The sequence below is a fragment of the Chelonia mydas genome, chromosome 1, assembly GCF_015237465.2.
Source record: "Chelonia mydas isolate rCheMyd1 chromosome 1, rCheMyd1.pri.v2, whole genome shotgun sequence".
In the NCBI taxonomy this organism is placed as follows: domain Eukaryota; kingdom Metazoa; phylum Chordata; order Testudines; family Cheloniidae; genus Chelonia; species Chelonia mydas.
This window is the reverse complement of record NC_057849.1, coordinates 13,064,481-13,083,436: the sequence shown is the minus strand read 5'-3', so window position 1 is coordinate 13,083,436 and position 18,956 is coordinate 13,064,481. Positions and strand designations below refer to the sequence as shown.

The window sequence follows — 18,956 nt, the reverse complement described above, 5'->3', positions numbered from 1 at the left end:
AATGTAAAGACTGAGTAAATATACCAGGAAGGGGCTGACAGCACCATTAAAAGTACAACGTTTGGTCTATAAAACAACCTACTTGAGTAGGATTTTGCTTGAAGGAGAGGGAGAGTAGTTTAGTGCTGAGAGCAAAGGAATCTGGACTCCTGTCTCCTTTAGCTCTTGCATTGACTCACTATGCAACCTTGAGCGAGTCACTTTAACATGATGGTGATAAACACACCTACCTCCTGGGAGCATGGGAGGGATTGTCTACATGGGGAGTTTCTCTGGTTTATTTAACAAAAGGTGTGAATTTAAATAGGTGCAAATCCAGGTGGACATTTTTACATCCGTTTAGTTTAAGCCGATTAGGAACAGGTTTGAGCTAAACCAATAGCCGCTCTTAAACTGAAATCAGAGCATTCACACAGAGGGTTGCACTGGTTCAACAAACCCAGTTTGATTAAACCAGTGCAAATCTGTGTGTAGACAAAGCCTGAGAATTAATTAATTAACAAGCGTGAAACACTTTGAGATCCCAGGTGGAGGGGTGCTATAGAAGTGAAACGCAAACTCTCTGATTATTTCAGTTTAAACCAGACTTATTTTGCTGTGAAATCCATGGCAGGATTTCACACTGAAATGGCACCAGTGCACATGGTTGCACAAGGCATCAGGCAGTGGAGGAAGAAGAGCTGTGGAAGGAGTATCAACCCCCATGCTTGGAGGAAGCTTTCCATGGGGCAGGGTACCCCATCATTGCCTGAGACAGGGCTTCTTCCACTGAAGCTGGTGCTAGTCACGGTCAGAGATGGGCCCCTGGCTAGAGGGACCCTGGGTCTGATCCAGTCTGGCAGGCCCTGTGCTCCTGATCAGGCCCAGTAAGCATAGTCACCAGCTGGTAGGGCGGAAGGGGCTGCAACTGCTTCTCTTCTGCATTTAAAGGGCCAGTGAGGAGACAAGCATGCAAGGAGAGGTTCCTGGGTAAAGGGGGAGCTTCCATGGAGACTAGGGGGTTGTGGAAAAGACTGCTTGAAGGGGAGGAACGTTTGCCAGCACCGGGTTTCTCCGGTTGTCGCCCTGGGGCTTGAGGCAGCTGGGTCTTTGTGCCAACACCATATTTCTGTCAGTAAGGGCTGAGCCAGGCTGTCTGTGTTCAGCGGCCTAGGCTGTGCTGCCCAGATGAAGCCAAAAATGGTGGGGTTTGGTGCCATCTTCTCGCCTCTAAACCAAGCATCCTGGGTGCATGTGATGTGCCAGAGGGCCTGGCCTTCTGTGGGTTCGGGGGCCTTGGAGTGCCCCCAGCCTGCTGACAATCAGGCCTTTTCTCTCTCGCCATCTCTGACTGCAAGGCCGGGTACTGGAAAAGAATAACATGGAGGGAGTTCTCCTGGGCGGTTCCCAGGGGCTGGTTCAGCCGTGGCCATCACCTGGGTTCTCACCATCTCTCTTTCCTTCCCTGCAGGACATGCGGAAACATGTCACCATGACACTCCTGGATACCGAGCAGTCCTACGTGGAGTCCCTCCGCACCCTGATGCAGGTATCGTGCTGCCGAGGCTCGTGCAGAACGCCCCAGGGGAGGGGAGGGGAGCGGGGGGTCGATGGCACAAGCCCATGGACTGCACGCAGAGATTGGAACCTGTGTCCCACATGGGACATCGAGGCTGGGACACAAGACCCATTCCAAAAAACACAGCTCCTTAGCGATCAGTACTGGTGGGGCTTTTATCTTAGGCAGATATACATCCACTAGAGCAGTGGTTCTTAACCTGGGGGTGCGAGATGCCCTTTCTGGGGGTGGAGAATGCCAGATTTTTTTAGAAGGTAAATCATCGAAAACACAAATTAAACACAGGCACGTAAGTACAACTATTTGTTTCATCAAACCTATGTATTTGTTAACATTATACATTTTTTAACGATTACTGTAATATACAAACAAAAAACATATCTGGGTTTAAAGAACTGACTTACTTCAACGATTTTTGATAAGAGGTGTGAGAACATATTTTGATTTTTGATAAGGGGTGCAGGCTGCAGTAAAGGTTAAGAACCACTGGCCTCGAGTGCAGTGCTGCACACAGACATGGCTCCGAAAGCAGGGGAGTGAGTGTGGGTACTATCTGGTCTCTTTCCCTTTGCAAATGCTCCTGCTGTCTCACCTACCTCAAAAGAAGGTGGGCAGGCCTCTCGCGAGACCAGGGGTGGGCAAACATTTTGGCCTGAGGGCCACATTGGGATTCCGAAACTGTATGGAGGGCCGGGTAGGGAAGGCTGTGCCTCCCCAAACAGCCAGGCCCCTGCCTCCTGTCCGCCCCCTCCCACTTCACGCCCCCTGACTGCCCCGCCTCAGAACTCCCGACCCAGCCAACCCTCCCTGCTCCTTGTCCCCTGACTGCTCCCTCCCGGGACCCCCCGCCCCTAACCACCAGAGGCTAGCCTCCCCGCCGGGGGCTCAAGGGCCGGGCAGGACGGTCCCGTGGGCCATAGTTTGGCCACCTCTGTGCTAGACTGTGATTGTCAGTGTCTGTATCATTGTGCTGTAGTAGCGAGCACTGGGCCAGATCCTGCCTTCACATACAACTGAGGATGTCATTGGAATTGCATGGCTGGAATGTGGCCCTGAACTGGCTTCGGCGTTCGATGGGAGCCTACGGGAAGAGCAGAGCCCTAGGGTGCTGTGCTCACTGCGACCTGTGCTTCCCCCTTCCTGCCAGCACCCTCTCTGTCTTGTCTGGGGTTAGCTTTAGACATTCAGCCTTCACGCAGGCCCTGAGAAAGCAGGGAGATGCTGCTGCTTCCAGTGGGTGTAAAGGAGGCGCAGAGCTGGGAGCGGTCTGCCTGCTGCTAACACCTCGCTGCTCCCCCAGTGGCTCTGCCTAGATGTTGGATACCGGGGGGAAGAGGCATGAACTTTGCCGGACTCTGCAGGTGACAGCTCTGGGATTGGAGCAAGAAGGGCCCAGAATGACCCTCTAAGTTCAGTCTGGGAGGAAGAACCTGAGCCGTTCCCCGCCACAAGCTCCTGGAGGTGGGATGGTACTTGGGGACCAGCAGTACGACACACGGCAGAGAAGTCCCGCGGGACGAGTGGCTGTAGCTCCCTTGCCCAGGGACTGGAGGAGGCAATCCATCACAGCATCGGGGGCCGCCGCAGCCTGACTCAGAGGAGTCAAAGATGCTCCAGCTGAGGCCCTGCCTCGTCAGACAATGGCTGGCGTTCTGCTCTTCAGAGGGGCTCTGGACTCCTGTCCCTTGGGATGGACGGGCAGCGTTTGGTGTTAGATGTCTCTACATGCAGACAGATTTCACCAGACCGGCAGGTGTTTAACTTTGCAGGGTCCGCCTCGGAATAACCCCGGACAGTGTTACATGACACTTCGTTACGCTGATCTTCATTAACCGCTTGGAACAAAATGTGTATTCCCAGGCCCAGCTGCCCTCAGGGACCTTTGAATGAACACTGTAGGAAAAGGACTTTGAAAAACTACCTCCCCTGGGGGTGACCCGGTGGGATGTGCAACAGCTGATATCCAGCTTCATATTCGTAAACTTCTGCTAAGCCATGACTTGTACCCACAGACCTGGGGAATGCAATGGCTTTAAGAAGTCACTCAATCTGCTATAGCCAGCCAGCTGCAGCCAGGGTACAGACGTGGCCACGGTGCAGACCCTGGTGCATTCACGTGTGGCCTGGGAGAAATCTCTCATGTAGCCTGTGGTTGCCCTTCTCCCTGCTACAGAGAAAGGGACCTCTGGAGATTACCAGGATAAACCACCTCTGCTGGGGCCTGGATTCTCCCCAGGCTGCGGTGCAATATTAATGATGACAAAGTTAATCAAGGAGCCCATGGAAGAGACATCTCCAGAGCAGGGACGATCTTGCGGCAGCATGGAGATGGACTAGATGTTAGTGTCCAGATTGTGTTGGTCTAGAAGTGAGCTGCTTGAGAAGCTCAGTCGGCAACTGTTAGTGCTAAAAGGGACCTGCACAAGGAGCAAAAATTGGGTGTGTGCGCTTTTTAGTCTTCGTGAGGCATAAAAACGGCCCGAAAGGATGGGGGTTTTATAGATAAGGGAATATTATTTTTAATCTTTGTTTCTAATAGAGTAGCACGTAGAGAATCAGGGTCTCATTGTGCTAGGTGCTGTACAAATATAGAGCAGGACAATTCCTGCTCCGAAGAGCTCAAAGTAATCTAAGATAAGGGGCAGCGACTGGCCTAACAGAGGCGGGAAAGGATGGTCCAGTGGCTGGGGTGCCTGCCTGGAACTTGGGTGTCCCAGGTTCAATCTCCAGCCCTGTCACAGGCATTCTGCGTGACCTTGGGCAAGTCACTTAGGCTCTGTCTACACTACAGGCCTTACAGTGGCACCGCTGCAGCTGCGCCGCTGTAAGGTCTCCCGTGTAGCCGCTCTTTGCCGATGGGGGAGAGCTCTCCTGCCGGCATAATTAAACCACCCAAAACGAGTGGCCGTAGCTATGTCGGCAGGAGAGCATCTCCCACCAACATAGGGCTGTCCACACCAGCGCTTTTGTCCAGAAAACTTATGTCAATGAGGGGTGTGTTTTTTCACACCCGCAACCGACAAAAGTTTTACCCACAAAAGTGCTAGTGTAGACAAGACTCCTGCCTCTCAGTTCCCCATCTGTACAATGAGAAGAACAGCACTGGCCTACCTCTGAGGGGTGGGGTGAGAATAAATGTTAAGGAGTGTGAGGCGCTCCTATACCACAGTGATGAGGGCTATATAAATAGATAGCCGCGATGAGGGACGCTGCACGAACAGCGTGTGTTAACACAGTGCCAGCGGCTTTGCATCTCCCATCCCATACGTCCTCTCTCAGTCAATCGATGGGTGGACCCCTGAGGTCCTAGCTCCCTAGTGGGAGACCAGCAAAAGTCCTTCAGCTCCCAGAGAAAAATGAAGCAGGCAAAGTTGACTCCTATGCAGCGACACCAAGAATACAGGGACCGGCAGGCATGAAAGGCTGCTCCTTGCAGAGTGGTTTTTCTGTTGCTTGTTCAGCTACATCTTTGATTCATTTCTTTGTAAAAGAAAACCCTTTGGTCTAACCCAAGCCAGAAAGTCTCTGCTTTTCAGGGAATGGCCTTGGAGCCAGGGTGCACAGGAGCCAGGGGACAAAAAGCCCTGAGGCTTAGGAGAGAACAGCGTGATGCAGAACATAAGCTCTTGGGGGAGAGTGCTAATGCACAAACGCTTCCCCTCGGATATCCCATGACGCCCAGGGAGCATTCCTGCATTGTATCACTCCGCGGAGGGGAGGGTCGGAGTTCAGAGAGGAACGGGCTTTGTGGGGATGATTAACAGGCCTAGGAACTGTTCCCATCACAGCTGCTCCAGCCCATCAGGCTGTGACAAGGTGCTTTCCGTGGGGTCATGATGCTTAGAGCCAGGTGGCTGAGGCCAGGCAGTTAAATTTAGTAGGAGCATTTATTTCTCTTTCTCTGTTGCGATTGCCAGGCTGGATACAGGTACTTAGCTTGAAACCAGGTGTGCGCTCTCGAAACAGTTGTGTTCCCCCTTTGGATTTGTAGGGTGAAATCCTGGCCCCATTGAAGTCAGTGGACATTTTGCTCTTGATTGCAAGGGAGCCAATATTTCACCGTTCGCAACAAGGAGGAAGTGTCTCTGCCAAGCTGTCGCACCTTTCACATAATGTTAAAAAAATGCACTAAAATAACATCCATACCGCACGTAGTCTCATTGTGATCTTCCTCCCCCCCCAGCCCCCAGATGTTCATTGTATTTGCATGTTGTCACTCATTAACACTGTGGTAAGCTTGTAAGTTCTTCAGGGCCGGGATGGGTATGTACATCACCTAGCACAATGCTGTTCTGATCCCTGATTGGGACCTCTAGGCGTCACCGTCATCTGAACCATCATTACATGACCGACCGAAGAGATCGAATCAACCATCTCCTACGGGCCCACAGTCACACCATTTCTTGTCCCATTGCGCCCCTTCCTGCTCAAATGCCCGGACAAGTCGATGGGCCTTGCAACATACTCGGAAGGTCTCCAGATTCAGGCTGCTTCAGACCGAGCACTGGTGTCATTTCATCACCTAACAAGCACTCGGCAGGGGCAGCCCTGCCTAGAGAGCCTGGCAGCAGATGGCAAAGCAACGGACTGTGCTGGCAAAGGCCCCATGCAAAAGAACCAGACTGCAACTTTCAGGCAAGATGCTGCTGCCATGTGATCATGCGACACCAACTGGCAGTGCCCCTGCCCCCCGCTGTGAAATCTCATGCCAAATGATGGACATGCCCCTTCAGTCAAACTGTGCCAATGTCACCTTCATGACGACTTCTGGTTGGTTCCCCCAGCCAACCAGCACCATCTCACTTTTATCCAATGGGCCTTCAGCTAGCTAGCTGACATCCACACCTCAAGCACTGGGGAAGGTCATTGATGGCACAGGCTGGGTCAGATGAAGTACAGTCCATGCCTCCTCCTCTGAACAGCCCCCTAGGCACACTGAACATGGGAGGTGCCTGGAGGAAAGCTCCATACACAGGAGCAATCACTCTCTGGGAGCTCTCAGATTTGTGTAGTAAGAATGAACCCGCTGGGGGGAACCCCATCTGCTCCCATTGCAGCTCACAGGGGAGCCAACACCTCGTGAGGGCAGCTGATAGCTCCCACAATCTCAGCATGGATGCCCAATGTCTATCCCTCACCAGGAGTAGAGGTAGCAATTTTCACCCCTTAGCCCTCCTTGCAAAGATCCCGGAAGGCTCAGTTAATGATTGTTTGAGAAGCTCTCTGAGATCATGGGTATTATCCTCGTTGTATAAATGGGGGGAATGAGAGGTTAAGTGATTTGGCCAAGGTCAAACAGCAAAGCAGTGTCACAGCCAGGAATGAAACCCAGGAGTTCCGGCTCCCGGTCTCTTGCTTTAACCCCTAAACGCACTCCATTTCCCCCTGTGTGTTACCTCAAACCCAGCGACTGTGGCAAATGAGAGATGTTAGTCTGAGACCGTTTGGTTTTAAAGTCAGTGGAACGTATTTCTGGGCAAGGTCCTAAATCCAAATGAAAAGTGTGTTCTCTGGCTAAGGGCTTATATCCTGAAGCTCGTCCCAGAATGTCTGAAAACAGCTTTATTCTAAACCCCTGAAAAAAGGGGGGGATTTCTCATGTTTCATGTCCCCTGTGCGGCATTAGAAGCCCCACGGCAGTCTAACTTTTAAATGAACTCTACATCAGTCCCATCTCCCTCTGAAGTGGAGAACTGTGCCAAAACTCTAAGACGTGTGAACTGCATGTCATCTAGTCACGTATACAAAGGGGAAATGTCACCGTGTCTGAGGCCAGCTGGCCGTTAAGTGAGTAGAAGCACCCAAGGTCGTCCTCATTCCACTGGGCTGTTTGGAATGCTCTGCCGGAACTGGCCTCCCTAAATAGGATCCTGGCCTCGGCGTGGCAGCGAGCAGGACAGCTCAGGTCACCCCGGACCTCTTGTTGTAAGCCCCGACTTTCAGTCACTCCTAACTTTCCGAAGACTTTAATCTCTGGGGCTTTAATCATTCCAACTTGGGGATCAACACTGAGGCAAATGACCTGGAATAAGTGGGGAAAGACCTGTTTTCCTAAGTCCCAGATAAGAGATTTGCCCAAGATCATATAGCAAGCCTGTAGCAGGCCCACATCTTTTGAGTCCTACTCCAGTGCCCTAACCATCTGGCTCAGCAGGGTCGCAGTTAGCATTATGTCTGGTAGTGAATTGTGTTTCCGTGGGAACTGTAATTCCTGAACCCTTTCACTGGGGCTGATGCAGGATGTGGATTTTGCGGCTTGGTCGCTTGAGCAATAAGGGCCCAGCTCTGTCCCCAGATACACAAACACAACTTCCTCTGACGTCAGTGAGCATCACCCACACACATCTGAGAGCACTCCGGGGCTGCAGTGGTGAGAAAGAACCAACACAGAATACCATGGAAGAGAGGGCAGAATCCGCTCCAGGAGTCCTGATTGGGAAAGGCCACTCAGCCCAGCCTCCTGCTTGGCACCTGCACTCTTATAATGCAAAAATACGCCCGGTACCCAGTCTGTGGGCACGTAGGTGATGATTAAGCGGCACCAGTGCTCCCACGTAATTTTTGTGCCTGCCTTATTAAATAATGATTTTAACTCACTGGCCAAACTCTTGGCCCCCTGCTCTGCTCGCTTTGCACCACGCCAGCAGAGCAAAGAGGACAGAAACAGGCTGGCATAGAACCAGCCTGACGGGCTGCTAGCCACCCTCCCACAGCACCTCTGGTAGGGGGTGGGGAGGAGGCATTGCTGTAGCCTAAGGTCCCTGTAAACTGCGTGGCCGCGTGGCTGCCCAGCAGCCTGTTTAGCGCCGCGCAAACACTCAGTGAACCCGCCCGGAGCGGGGAACTGCCACAGCTGGGGGAGGGACACCCCTCCTCTCCCCCGGCCCCCAACCTGCCACAGGAGGGGAGCCCCTCCCCGGCCCCAACTCAGCCTGCGGCCCGGACCTGTCGCAGCTGGGGCAGGGCAGCCAGATTGGGCCCAGCCGCAGCCCGGGCCAGCCCCGGAGCGGCCCAGACCCAGCAGCGGCCCAACCCCGGAGCGGTCCTCCCCCTCTCTCCCCGCCGTAACCCTGGAGCATCCTCCTGCACCCCAAACGCCTCATCCCCGGCCACACCCCAGAGCCCACAACCCAGCCGGAGCCTTCACACCCCTGCACCCCTTGCCTCTGCCCCAGCCCTAAGACCCTCATCCCCGGCCCCACCCCAGATCCTGCACCCCCATCTGGAGCCTTCACACCCCTGCACCCCATGCCTCTGCCCCAGCCCTAAACCCCTCATTCCCGGCCCCACCCCAGATCCTGCACCTCCAGCTGGAGCCACACCCCTGCACCCCAAGCCTCTGCCCCAGCCTAAGACCCTCATCCCCAGCCCCACCCCAGATCTTGCACCCCCAGCTGGAGCCTTCACACCCCTGCACCCCATGCCTCTGCCCCAGCCATAAACCCCTCATCCCCGGCCCCACCCCAGATCCTGCACCCCCATCTGGAGCCTTCACACCCCTGCACCCCCAAGCCTCTGCCCCAGCCCTAAACCCCTCATCTTCAGCCCCACCCCAGATCCTGCACCCCCAGCTGGAGCCACACCCCTGCACCCCAAGCCTCTGCCCCAGCCCTAAGACCCTCATCCCTGGCCCCACCCCAGATCTTGCACCCCCAGCTGGAGCCTTCACATCCCTGCACCCCATGCCTCTGCCCCAGCCATAAACCCCTCATCCCCGGCCCCACCCCAGATCCTGCACCCCCATCTGGAGCCTTCACACCCTTGCACCCCATGCCTCTGCCCCAGCCCTAAACCCCTCATCTCCGGCCCCACCCCAGATCCTGCACCCCCAGCTGGAGCCACACCCCTGCACCCCAAGCCTCTGCTCCAGCCCTAAGACCCTCATCCCCGGCCCCACCCCAGATCTTGCACCCCCAGCTGGAGCCTTCACACCCCTGCACCCCATGCCTCTGCCCCAGCCATAAACCCCTCATCCCCGGCCCCACCCCAGATCCTGCACCCCCAGCTGGAGCTTTCACACCCCTGCACCCCCAAGCCTCTGCCTCAGCTCTGAGCCCCCTCCCACACTCGAACCCCTTGGCCCCACCCCCACCAGATGAATTTTGTTATGTGCACCAATATGAAGGTGGTGTGTCACATATCACTTCCATATCGGTGCTCATAACAAAATTCATTTCACACATGGGTGGGAAATATTAGCTGCATGGCCTGCGTTACTCTGGCTATACCCAGCATCCAGATGGCTCCCTGGGAGCTGAGAGCAGCTGGAAAAGTCTCAGAGCCTCTCTAAACCCTCTGGAGCTGGTGCAAAACTTGAGATCGGGAAACCACAGTCAATCCCCCACCTTCCTGCAGCTAGAGGGCAGAGGGATGGCTCTGTGATTAGGGCTAAGTACCACTGAACTGCGGAGTCAGTGGGCTGCTGGCTCGGGCCAATGCAGCACAAACTGATTTCTACGGTGCTGCAGTGATTTTGTGTCATATGAGTTTCCCCTGGGGGTGCCCTGCCTGCAAGCTGGAGCTCACACACTGGGCCGCCCATCCCTTTGGAGCTGCGTAATGAAGCAAGATTCCATCTCAGCAGCACCTGGGGGCCGTCATCCACCATGAAGAATAGGAAGTGGGCACTTGGTTGGCTTGAAGGACAGGTGGATAATAAGCATTTAGAGTCCTTGAATTCAGGCAGGGAAGTTCTTGGAAATGTGCTTGTCTTATTCATGTGTGCAGCCTGGCAAAGCACACCGCCCCCAGGAATGACTGGTGCAGGAGATGGAACATGTAATGAAGGAGCAAGCTGTCCCCTCCCTCCACCCCGCACCTCTATTCCCACAAAGTGAATTAAAACGTCTTCCGTTCCAGCGCTGCCCATGGCTGAGTTTTGAGGTGGTGGGAGTGGAAACAGCTGAGGAGTCCTCCAGCTTTTTGCGTCTTTGGGGTTTGCAGGGCATGTCTGTCTGTCCAGCTAGCCATCAAGAGAGATAGGGCACTAGCCAGGGACTCAGGACGCCTGGCTTCTGTTACTGACTGTCCCACTCAGCGGCTGTGTGACCATCGGCAAGTCACTTGACCGCTCCGCGCCTCAGTTTCCCCTCTCACCACTTGTCTGTCCTGTACGCTCTTAGAGCAGGGCCTGTCTCTCGCTCTGTGTACGTACAGCACCTAGCACACTGGAGCCCTGATCTCAGCTGGGACCTCGACAAACGCGACTCACCATCCTTACGTTGGTACAGTCCACAAGCCCACATTTGGCTGTATTTCCATTGTGATTTCTTGGTGGCACTCAGTGGGGTGGAGAACTGAGTAACACGGGCCTGCCACTCCTTGCAGTTACACCATTTCTGGGTCTGTCTGCACCGGAGCTGGAGGCGTGATTTCCAGCTCAGGGATGTGCACTCACTTGGATCGAGCACGCGGGCTAAAGCCAGAAGTGTAGCCGTAGCACAACAGGTGGCAGGCTGGGCCAGTCACCCCAAGTACAGTTCCCCCTCCCCAGCCCACCCCAGCTCCCTGGATACTTGCTCTTACCCTGTACATCTCCACTGACTTTGGGGGCGTTATTGGTGATTTACAATGGTAGACATGAGACTCAAGTCTTGCTGGTGTCGGCTGACCGGCTGGCCGCCTCTGTGAACAAGAAGCTGCAAAATGTGGATCTGGGTTTGAGTCGGGATTTCAAACCCGCCACTAGGTTTGAGGGTGTGGCGATGCGGAGTTCTGGGTCGACTCGTCAGGGAGGTAGGAGAGGCTGTCGTCTTGAAGCGGGGATTGGGGTTCTGGTCTGGAATTCACAGTCCCCCTCCCCCACAAAGGGTATGGGGGAGTTCAGATTTTTGAGGGGGTGATTTATTTGGTGAGCACGGGTTGGGGGGAGGGATAGCTCAGTGGTTTGAGCATTGGCCTGCTAACCCCAGGGTTGTTAGTTCAATCCTTGAGGGGGCCATTTAGGGATCTGGGGTAGAAATTGGGGATTGGTCCTGCTTTGAGCAGGGCGTTGGACTAGATGACCTCCTGAGGTCCCTTCCAACCCTGATATTCTATGGTCTTCTATGGTCTAATGTGCTCGGAGCTGTACAGCATGGAGAGTCAGTGTCCCCGGCCTCGAGGAGCTGCCCTCAGCCTGGCTCCCAAGGTGAGGAGCTGCGACAAGACCCAAGCATCAGATCCCTGCCTCCATCTTTGCTCTCAGCACCTCCTCCACGCCCCACAATCCTCTCAGCTGACTGCCCCGCGCCTCCCCCCCCTCCTCGCTCCTCCCACTGCCGGCTTTGAACTTCTGCCCTGCTGAACCATGAGCCAGGCATCCACCCCCTCTCCTTCCTGTCCTCCTCACGCCGATGGTCTGCTCACCTGCTGCTCCATCCATTGTCTTGTCCGGCTTAGGGCCTGATCCACAGCCCACACCAGTCAGTAGAAGACTCCCGCCGATGTCAGTGCACTGTGATGCACGCCTTAGTCCGTAAGGGACGTCGACACTGCAGTGTAAGCCCGGGGTTCGAACTCAAGCTCAGGCCTCATGCCCTTTCCGTCTACACACAAATCACACTAACCCAGGGTCCTGGGCCCCCTGGGGGTGAAGGTCTGAGCCTGTGTCAAGCAGGCACCCAGGGTTTAAGCCCTGTTGCTTTGTGGTGCAGACACAGCCCCAGTAGACTCATGCTCTGGGACTCCATCCAAAGTATCCCACAATCCCACGGGCCAAGTTTCTTTGTCCTCTGGCCTGTCCAATCTGGTGGACAGTCAAGTTTTCCTACACTGCACCACCAACCCAGGGCTAGAAAGGCCACATTTCAGGAGAGCGCTAGGAAGTCTGGGAGATGGTTGGCTGGACTTGAGCCTGCGTACTGCAGTGTGGACGCCGGAGCCCCGGTTTCAGGTCCAGGTTAGAAAATTCTTGACCTAGGGTTGACAGTGTAGATGCTCAAGCCCTGGGTTCTCTAACCCAGGGTCCACTGACTCCAGCTCCACTAAGCCTAGGCTTACATTGCAGTGTAGACATACCCCGAGGCTGTGTGGATGGGGTAAGTGCCTTTACCCTGTAGGGCAGATCCTGAGAGCTGCTGAGGTCCAGGCTGCATCTCGCATTGACTACAAGGCTTTCCTGAATACCTACATCCCACTACCATGGATGTCAATGCCAAGACTTCCATGGACTTCAGCAGGGGCAGGGCCTCAGTCTGCCAAGTGCCATGTGAGGGCCTGATCCTGTACGGTGCGGCGTGCCTTCAGCCCCCACTGATATCTCAGGATCAGGCCCTACATGTGCAGCACCAAGGGGCCATCAGAGTAGGCCACGGACGCTGGACTGCAGCACCTCCAAATGTACCAGGCAGGAGCAGCGCCCCGTGCAGCCATCCTAAACTCTCGCCAATTGGACTGTTGTAAACAGCACCACATTGATTCTGTCACTTCCCCGGCCTCTCGGCAGTCTTGAGAGGTGCTGAGGATGGACCCAGCCACTTGGGGTGAGAGAGGAGAGAGGTGGAGCAGGAGTGGTGGGCTATACCGCAAGAGCATTTCATTTGTTACACCCAGTTGACTTGTTTCATTAGCATCCCTTGGACTGTGAGTGACTACGAAGCCCATAAACGCTGAGCACATTTCCTTTGTACTTTGTCTCTGTGGCTAGTTTACATGGAGTCTCTTGTCAGCAAGCGCCATCACTGGGTTGTGTTGGAAATTCTGGCTAGGTTACAGCCGTGGAACGGCAAGAGGAGATTTTTACGGGACTGTGGCTCTCACTAGATAGATTAAACTTGTAAATGGCTGGGGTTGCAAACCAGCTGAGACACACCACTGTTAAAAACCACCTTATAACCTTTCCAGTAAGTATCGCGGAATATTCTGCACAGATGAGTAATTATTAGCCCATTTACAGGTGGGGAAACTGAGGCACGGGTGCTTGCCTTTGCTATGACTCACCCTTGGGGAGCAGGAATGGGTTTTAATTACAGTGGGGCCGTGATTTTTTTAATCCACACTAGTTTGATGAACCCCACAGAGTAGCTTGAGGAGCATAGATGCCCTTAGACTTCATCCTGTCCGTGGCTCCACCGATAGGATGTTTTGATATTTTTATTATGATTATTATTATTATTATTTTTGTAGGGTTACATGAAGCCCTTGAAGCAGCCAGAAAACTCGATCCTCTGCGACCCGTCCTTGGTGGACGAGATATTCGACCAGATCCCCGAGTTGCTGGAGCACCACGAGCAATTCCTGGAGCAGGTCCACAAATGTGTGCAGAACTGGCATGAGAAGCAGAAAGTGGGAGATGTCCTGGTACAATCTGTAAGTACAGCAAACCTCCCCCCACACATACCCTACGTTACGGCACCTGGAGCCCTTGCTGGGCAAGGTTCACATTGATTTCAGCAGAAGGATGGGGACCTGTGTGGCCATGACAAGAATCCATATTAACTTGTCCAGCTTAACTTTAATCCACAGGACACAAGGAAGGTCAGTCCTGTGCCAGATATGGAAGTGAGTCATTATTTGATGATCTGGGCATGGGTAACATAAACGAACCAGAGTGCCTATAAAGGGATGGTACCATGGAGCAGTTAAGCTCTTAAAGAGAGCAGGAAGGCCAGACAAGAGTGCCAAGTGCAGATTGCGCCGCTCATGCTGGTGAGCTGTCTCTGTCCGGATTTCAGACCTGCTTGGCGGGGTAAATGCTCCCCATCATGAGTAACGGTTGCACAATCTGGCACCTCTTTAGAAATCACCTTAGGAGGCTGAAACTTTGCATTCTTTTTTAATGGGCCAGATCCTGCTAGCCTGCTCTGCCGCGGCTCCGGACTTACGCTGGTGGAACTGAGATCAGGATCTGGCCCGATGACTCCAGATCAAGATGGCTCCGTTCCCCAGGTCAAAAACCAAAAATGGTTTTTCTGACCCCTACCAGCTCCACCTTAGATGTGAAAAATCCAGCCAGGCTGCCTCTGATCTCACCCCCTGGAATGAAGAGCCCCCATCAGAAGTTATCTGACAGTGGGGTCAGCGAGGTGCTAGGCAGATCAGAATCCAGTTTGTCTTGGCCACAAGCAGGCAGGTCTCAAGGACACACACCCCGCATTCTCCCGAGAGCAGGTCCAATGAGTTTGAAGGTGCCTTTTCTAGAAAGTCTTGCTCCTTCTTCTTCTCTAGTCTCTAAAAGGACGTGGCAGGGGAAGTTAGAACCCCCAGTTCTAATCCCAGCTCTGCCACTGACTAGCCATTTGGTCCAGAGAAAGACACTTACCTTTCTGGTGTCTGTTTTCTCCTCTATAAGCTGGGGGGGATAACACCCACCTCTCAGAGGGTGGTCAGGCTTACTTAGTTTTTGTGATGTGCTTTGTGCAGTCCCCAGAAATGCCAAGCCTCCTCAGAAATAAAAGGGACAGCATCTGAGATCACGGATGCAATGCGCACAAGGTTTGGTGGTTTCTCCAGGAGAGTCCTCAGAGCCCCAGATGTCCCCGTTTTATAGGGACAGTCCCAATCTTCGAGGCTTTGTCTTACATAGGTGCCTATTAACCCCCCATCCCCATTTCCACCCCCGTCCCAATTTTTCACACTTGCTGTCTGGTCACCCTAATCTACACTTGCATTGCGTGGCAAAACTTCCCCACCAGAGCTAACCCAAACAAGCGCCTGCGGGGGAGGAAACCGTGCAAGCCCTTGTGTAGACAGGACTCCTGCTACTGCTAGCACCGGTTGCTCCGCATTGGGGTCACCAGCAGTGGGACAGTCTTTGCCAATGAACTCTAGTCCAGGCAGGCCTGAGTTACTCCCCCAGCCTCCTGCGGCTGCTGACAGAAGTCTGCCTTCACAGCTGAGCAGTGGTATATTGTACTTCAGGGACGTAAACAGCTGCAGACATAAAGAAGCCGGGGTGGGGGGGAAGCAATCAAATAAATTTGAGAACCACTGCTCTGGAGTCCCAGTAGTGGTCACCTGCAGGGCTTGCTACAGATCAGCAGGAGGCGCTCTGCCACAGGGCTTCCATGACTTCTAGAGTTCTGTGGCCTGTGTTATGCCGGAGGTCAGACCAAAAGATTGCGGGGTTCCCTTCTGGCCTTGGGATCCATGACTCTGTGCCAGCCTGAGGAGGAAAGTACCGAGTCCTGGTCCTGAATCCTGATCTTCCATGCATAGGCTGGTGAGACAGATCATTCCCACAGAAGCCTCTTTGCAAGCAAGGCTGCCTGGCAGCAGAGAAGTGTGCAGGCCACAAGGGGCTTATTGCCAATCATGGTGCCATCTGGGTAGACTGGGCGCTAGTGCCTCACCCCAAAGATAGTGCTGCTGGAGAGGCAGCGCGGCCTCCCATAAAGATTCAGCAGTGAGACCCTGCTGGCACGCCCCCTGTGAGTGGGTGGCCTGTCTGGCTAGACTGCAAGCTCTTTGGGGCAGGGTCTGTGTCTCTTCTCGTTGTGTGGATGTACAGCTCCTAACACAGTGGGGCCCTGATCTCCACGGAGGCCCTCTCAGCGCTGCTGCAGTACAGATAACAAATACCGGTAATCCAGACAGCCTTAAGACTGGAAGGGAGAACGCAAAACCTATGTCACCAGAGAGTTACCCTTGTTTTGGGAAGGGATGCTGTGAACCGAGCAGCTCTGACTGGTCTGCTGGGGCGCTGTCCTTCCAAAGGGAGCCCACCACAGAGCAAGGACAAGGTGGCAGGCTGGCCGAGCGCATGGGGGAGGTCTCTGTACAGTCAGCCACTCTCCTGGCATGGGGTTGCATACAGCCCCGTGCCATCCCAATCATTTCCAAGTCAGCCTCTTCACGCAGCGTTCCCTTCCCACTGGCCCCACGGCTGGTGCACAGGGGCCTGTGCAGCCCCTATCTGAGTCCCACAGCAGCTGCCTCTCTGATAAATGAGCAGGGCGAGCAGACGCTAATGATTCAATCAAGCTGGGTTTAATGCACACTCTGTCCCTGGCAATTCAAATGGAAACCAGACGGATGCTGGCATTCTAGCCTCTCACCTAATGAACTGCACGATGCCCGTGGGGCTTTCACAGAGCTCTGCTGTTTAGCTGGAGATGATGGTGGAGGATTGTGCAGCACGGGACTGGGGAGACACCACTCATTAATAAAGGAGAACGAGACAAGTCCAAGGCAGAGCAAGCTGGCTCAGCTGGGGCCCTGACAGCAGTGTCACCTCAGTAATAAACACGGCCCGGATGACGGATGCCTTGATTAGTGTGATGCTGAGGGGCACAGGTGGGGCAGTGGCTGGCGAGATTGCTTGTGGCTCTCCAGAACAAGAACGCCGATGGCGACCATCACAGGAAGGCTTGGGCTATTAATTTTTTCACCATCTCCTCCCAGCACATGACTAGTCGCTGCAGTGAACGTAGCACAGTTGAGGTGGGAAGTCCAGGGTGACCTTCACTACTTATAATTCTGCCCTGTGAGTAGTGGTGCTGGGCAGACGTTCCGAACTGGGTGAATTATGTGTCAGTGGGTGTTTGGTGGGGGTCTGATTTTGCTCGTGTTTGTGTGGCGGGAGTGGTGTGTTTTGGTGTAGCTGTGTGTTCAAGGGCAGTGCTGTGTGTGTTGAGAGCATTTGGCATGCACGTGGTTGTGCTTATGCGAAGATGTGAACGAGCTGGAGTGTGGTGTGCGTCTTTTACACAAGTATGGAGCCTTTTGTTTGCTAGTATTTCTATCTCCATAGTGCCTACGAGCTCTAAGGAAGGATCAGGCCCCACTTGTGCTAGGTGCTGTTCAAACAGTGGAATGAAGAAGACATCAGACAGGACACAACAGGTGGACGAACCAGACAAGTGGGAGTGGGGAGTGGGAGCGTTTATAAAATGTATAGAGTTTAGCCTAAGAGCAGGAGGCTCAGTTCACCACAGGGCCGGACAGCAGTGACTTGGAGGCATCACAGCGTTAGCATTGCAGACGTTCTAAGCAGCAAGTGGGTGTGCACATTCACATGTGGGTTGGAAAATGTCCCAGGCACACCTGAGGCAGGGCATGCATTGGAGTGGGTTCGCCTTAATTTTACAGGAAATAAATTGATACTTGAGTCAGTATGGCCACCTGGGCATTAAAGTCCATAACATAACACGATTGTCCTTAGCTGAGCCAACCGAAATAGTGTCACTGAGACCCCCAGCCAGGCCGGGCTTCTTGGGTTAAGACAAGAAGAGCCTGTCTCTCCCATCACAGCCTCACCCAGAACTGGCCTTTGGGAGTCATAGCCAGCCTTTTTTATGTGGCCTGCTGGGCCCTGATTGGCCTCTGCCTGCTCCCGGCTTTTCTAGCTGCTGGAGGACCAAGTCTCGCTGGTTCCGCCAGCTGATCCTGGGAGGCCTCTCTAGGCAACCCATGGAGGTCCAAACGCATTGGTCTTCTCTTGCAAAAGGACAGTGCGCCAAGGCAACAAAGCCTAAAATGGGGGCACCCTGTCACAGAGGGGCCTCAGGCATTGAGGCAACTTGGTCCTTCCTGTTCTCTGCCTGTGGCACACAATACTTCAGTCTCCTGAGGGCTGTAATACTTTGGTCTAATTTGCTCGCAGGGCTTGGCGTGTGTCTGTGGGGTGGTGTTTAGTGGCCTGTGATAGGAGATCAGACAGATGATCTGATGGTCCCTTCTGACCTGAAACTCTGTGGTTGCTTATGTGAATGAGGCTGTGTTCCTAGGTACATATCGGGGTTTGGTGGCTTTAATCTGCAACCTCAGCTGGTGTCAACCGGCGTAATACCATTGGAGTCAGCAGAGCGTTCCCGCTTCACTCCAGCTGAGCTTCTGCCCTGGGATGTGTGTGTAGTGTCAGCATTTTGGAGGTGCGTGTGTGTGGGCACTGGGGTGCTGAATGCCTGCATCCCATGGTTGTTGGGATTAATTAGTTGGTGTTTGTACAGCACTTTAAGCGCTAAGGATTCTTAGCGCTGTAGAGCGCTAAGGACTCTTTTGGGGGTTGTGATTTTGAAAGGGGATTTGTCTTTTAAATACATATTTTAATGCTGATGTCAAGCAAGGTCTTTCATCTTTAATAACCAGCCCCTTCAGCATATTGATTACTTCCTAACCCGGGAAAAGTGAGAGGCTGCTCAGAAAGCAAAGGCCAGCAGCTGTAGAAACATAGTTCCTTGCCCTGGTGCCCTTGTCACTAGGGCATTGACTGTGCCATGTGCCTTGTCTCTATTTTGAAGGATTCTCGGTTCCTGTTCTTTCATTTTGGACAAGCTAAAACCAACAGCAGATATGGATCCATTGCCTTGGAACAGTCTGGCTGCTGCTCAGTGCCCAGCCTCAGGCAGGAATGTTACGAAGTCCCCAAAACTGCTTTCGAGCAGTCGTTGGAGAAGGCATCAAGGAGGCATCCGCAGTGCCTGAATGGGTGATCACCGCATCACTAAAAAGCGAGTGAAGATACTGCATGGATTTATGG

General features: G+C 53.8%; 1 protein-coding gene across 1 annotated transcript in view; it reads left to right on the top strand.

Annotated features, from left to right (window-relative positions):
• Positions 1-18,956, top strand: part of ARHGEF17 (Rho guanine nucleotide exchange factor 17) — a 241,683-nt gene that overhangs the window by 159,372 nt on the left and 63,355 nt on the right. Inside the window, 2 exon segments of the mRNA XM_037881143.2 lie at positions 1,451-1,528; positions 13,664-13,846. Coding sequence (XP_037737071.2) covers positions 1,451-1,528; positions 13,664-13,846 — 261 coding nt within the window.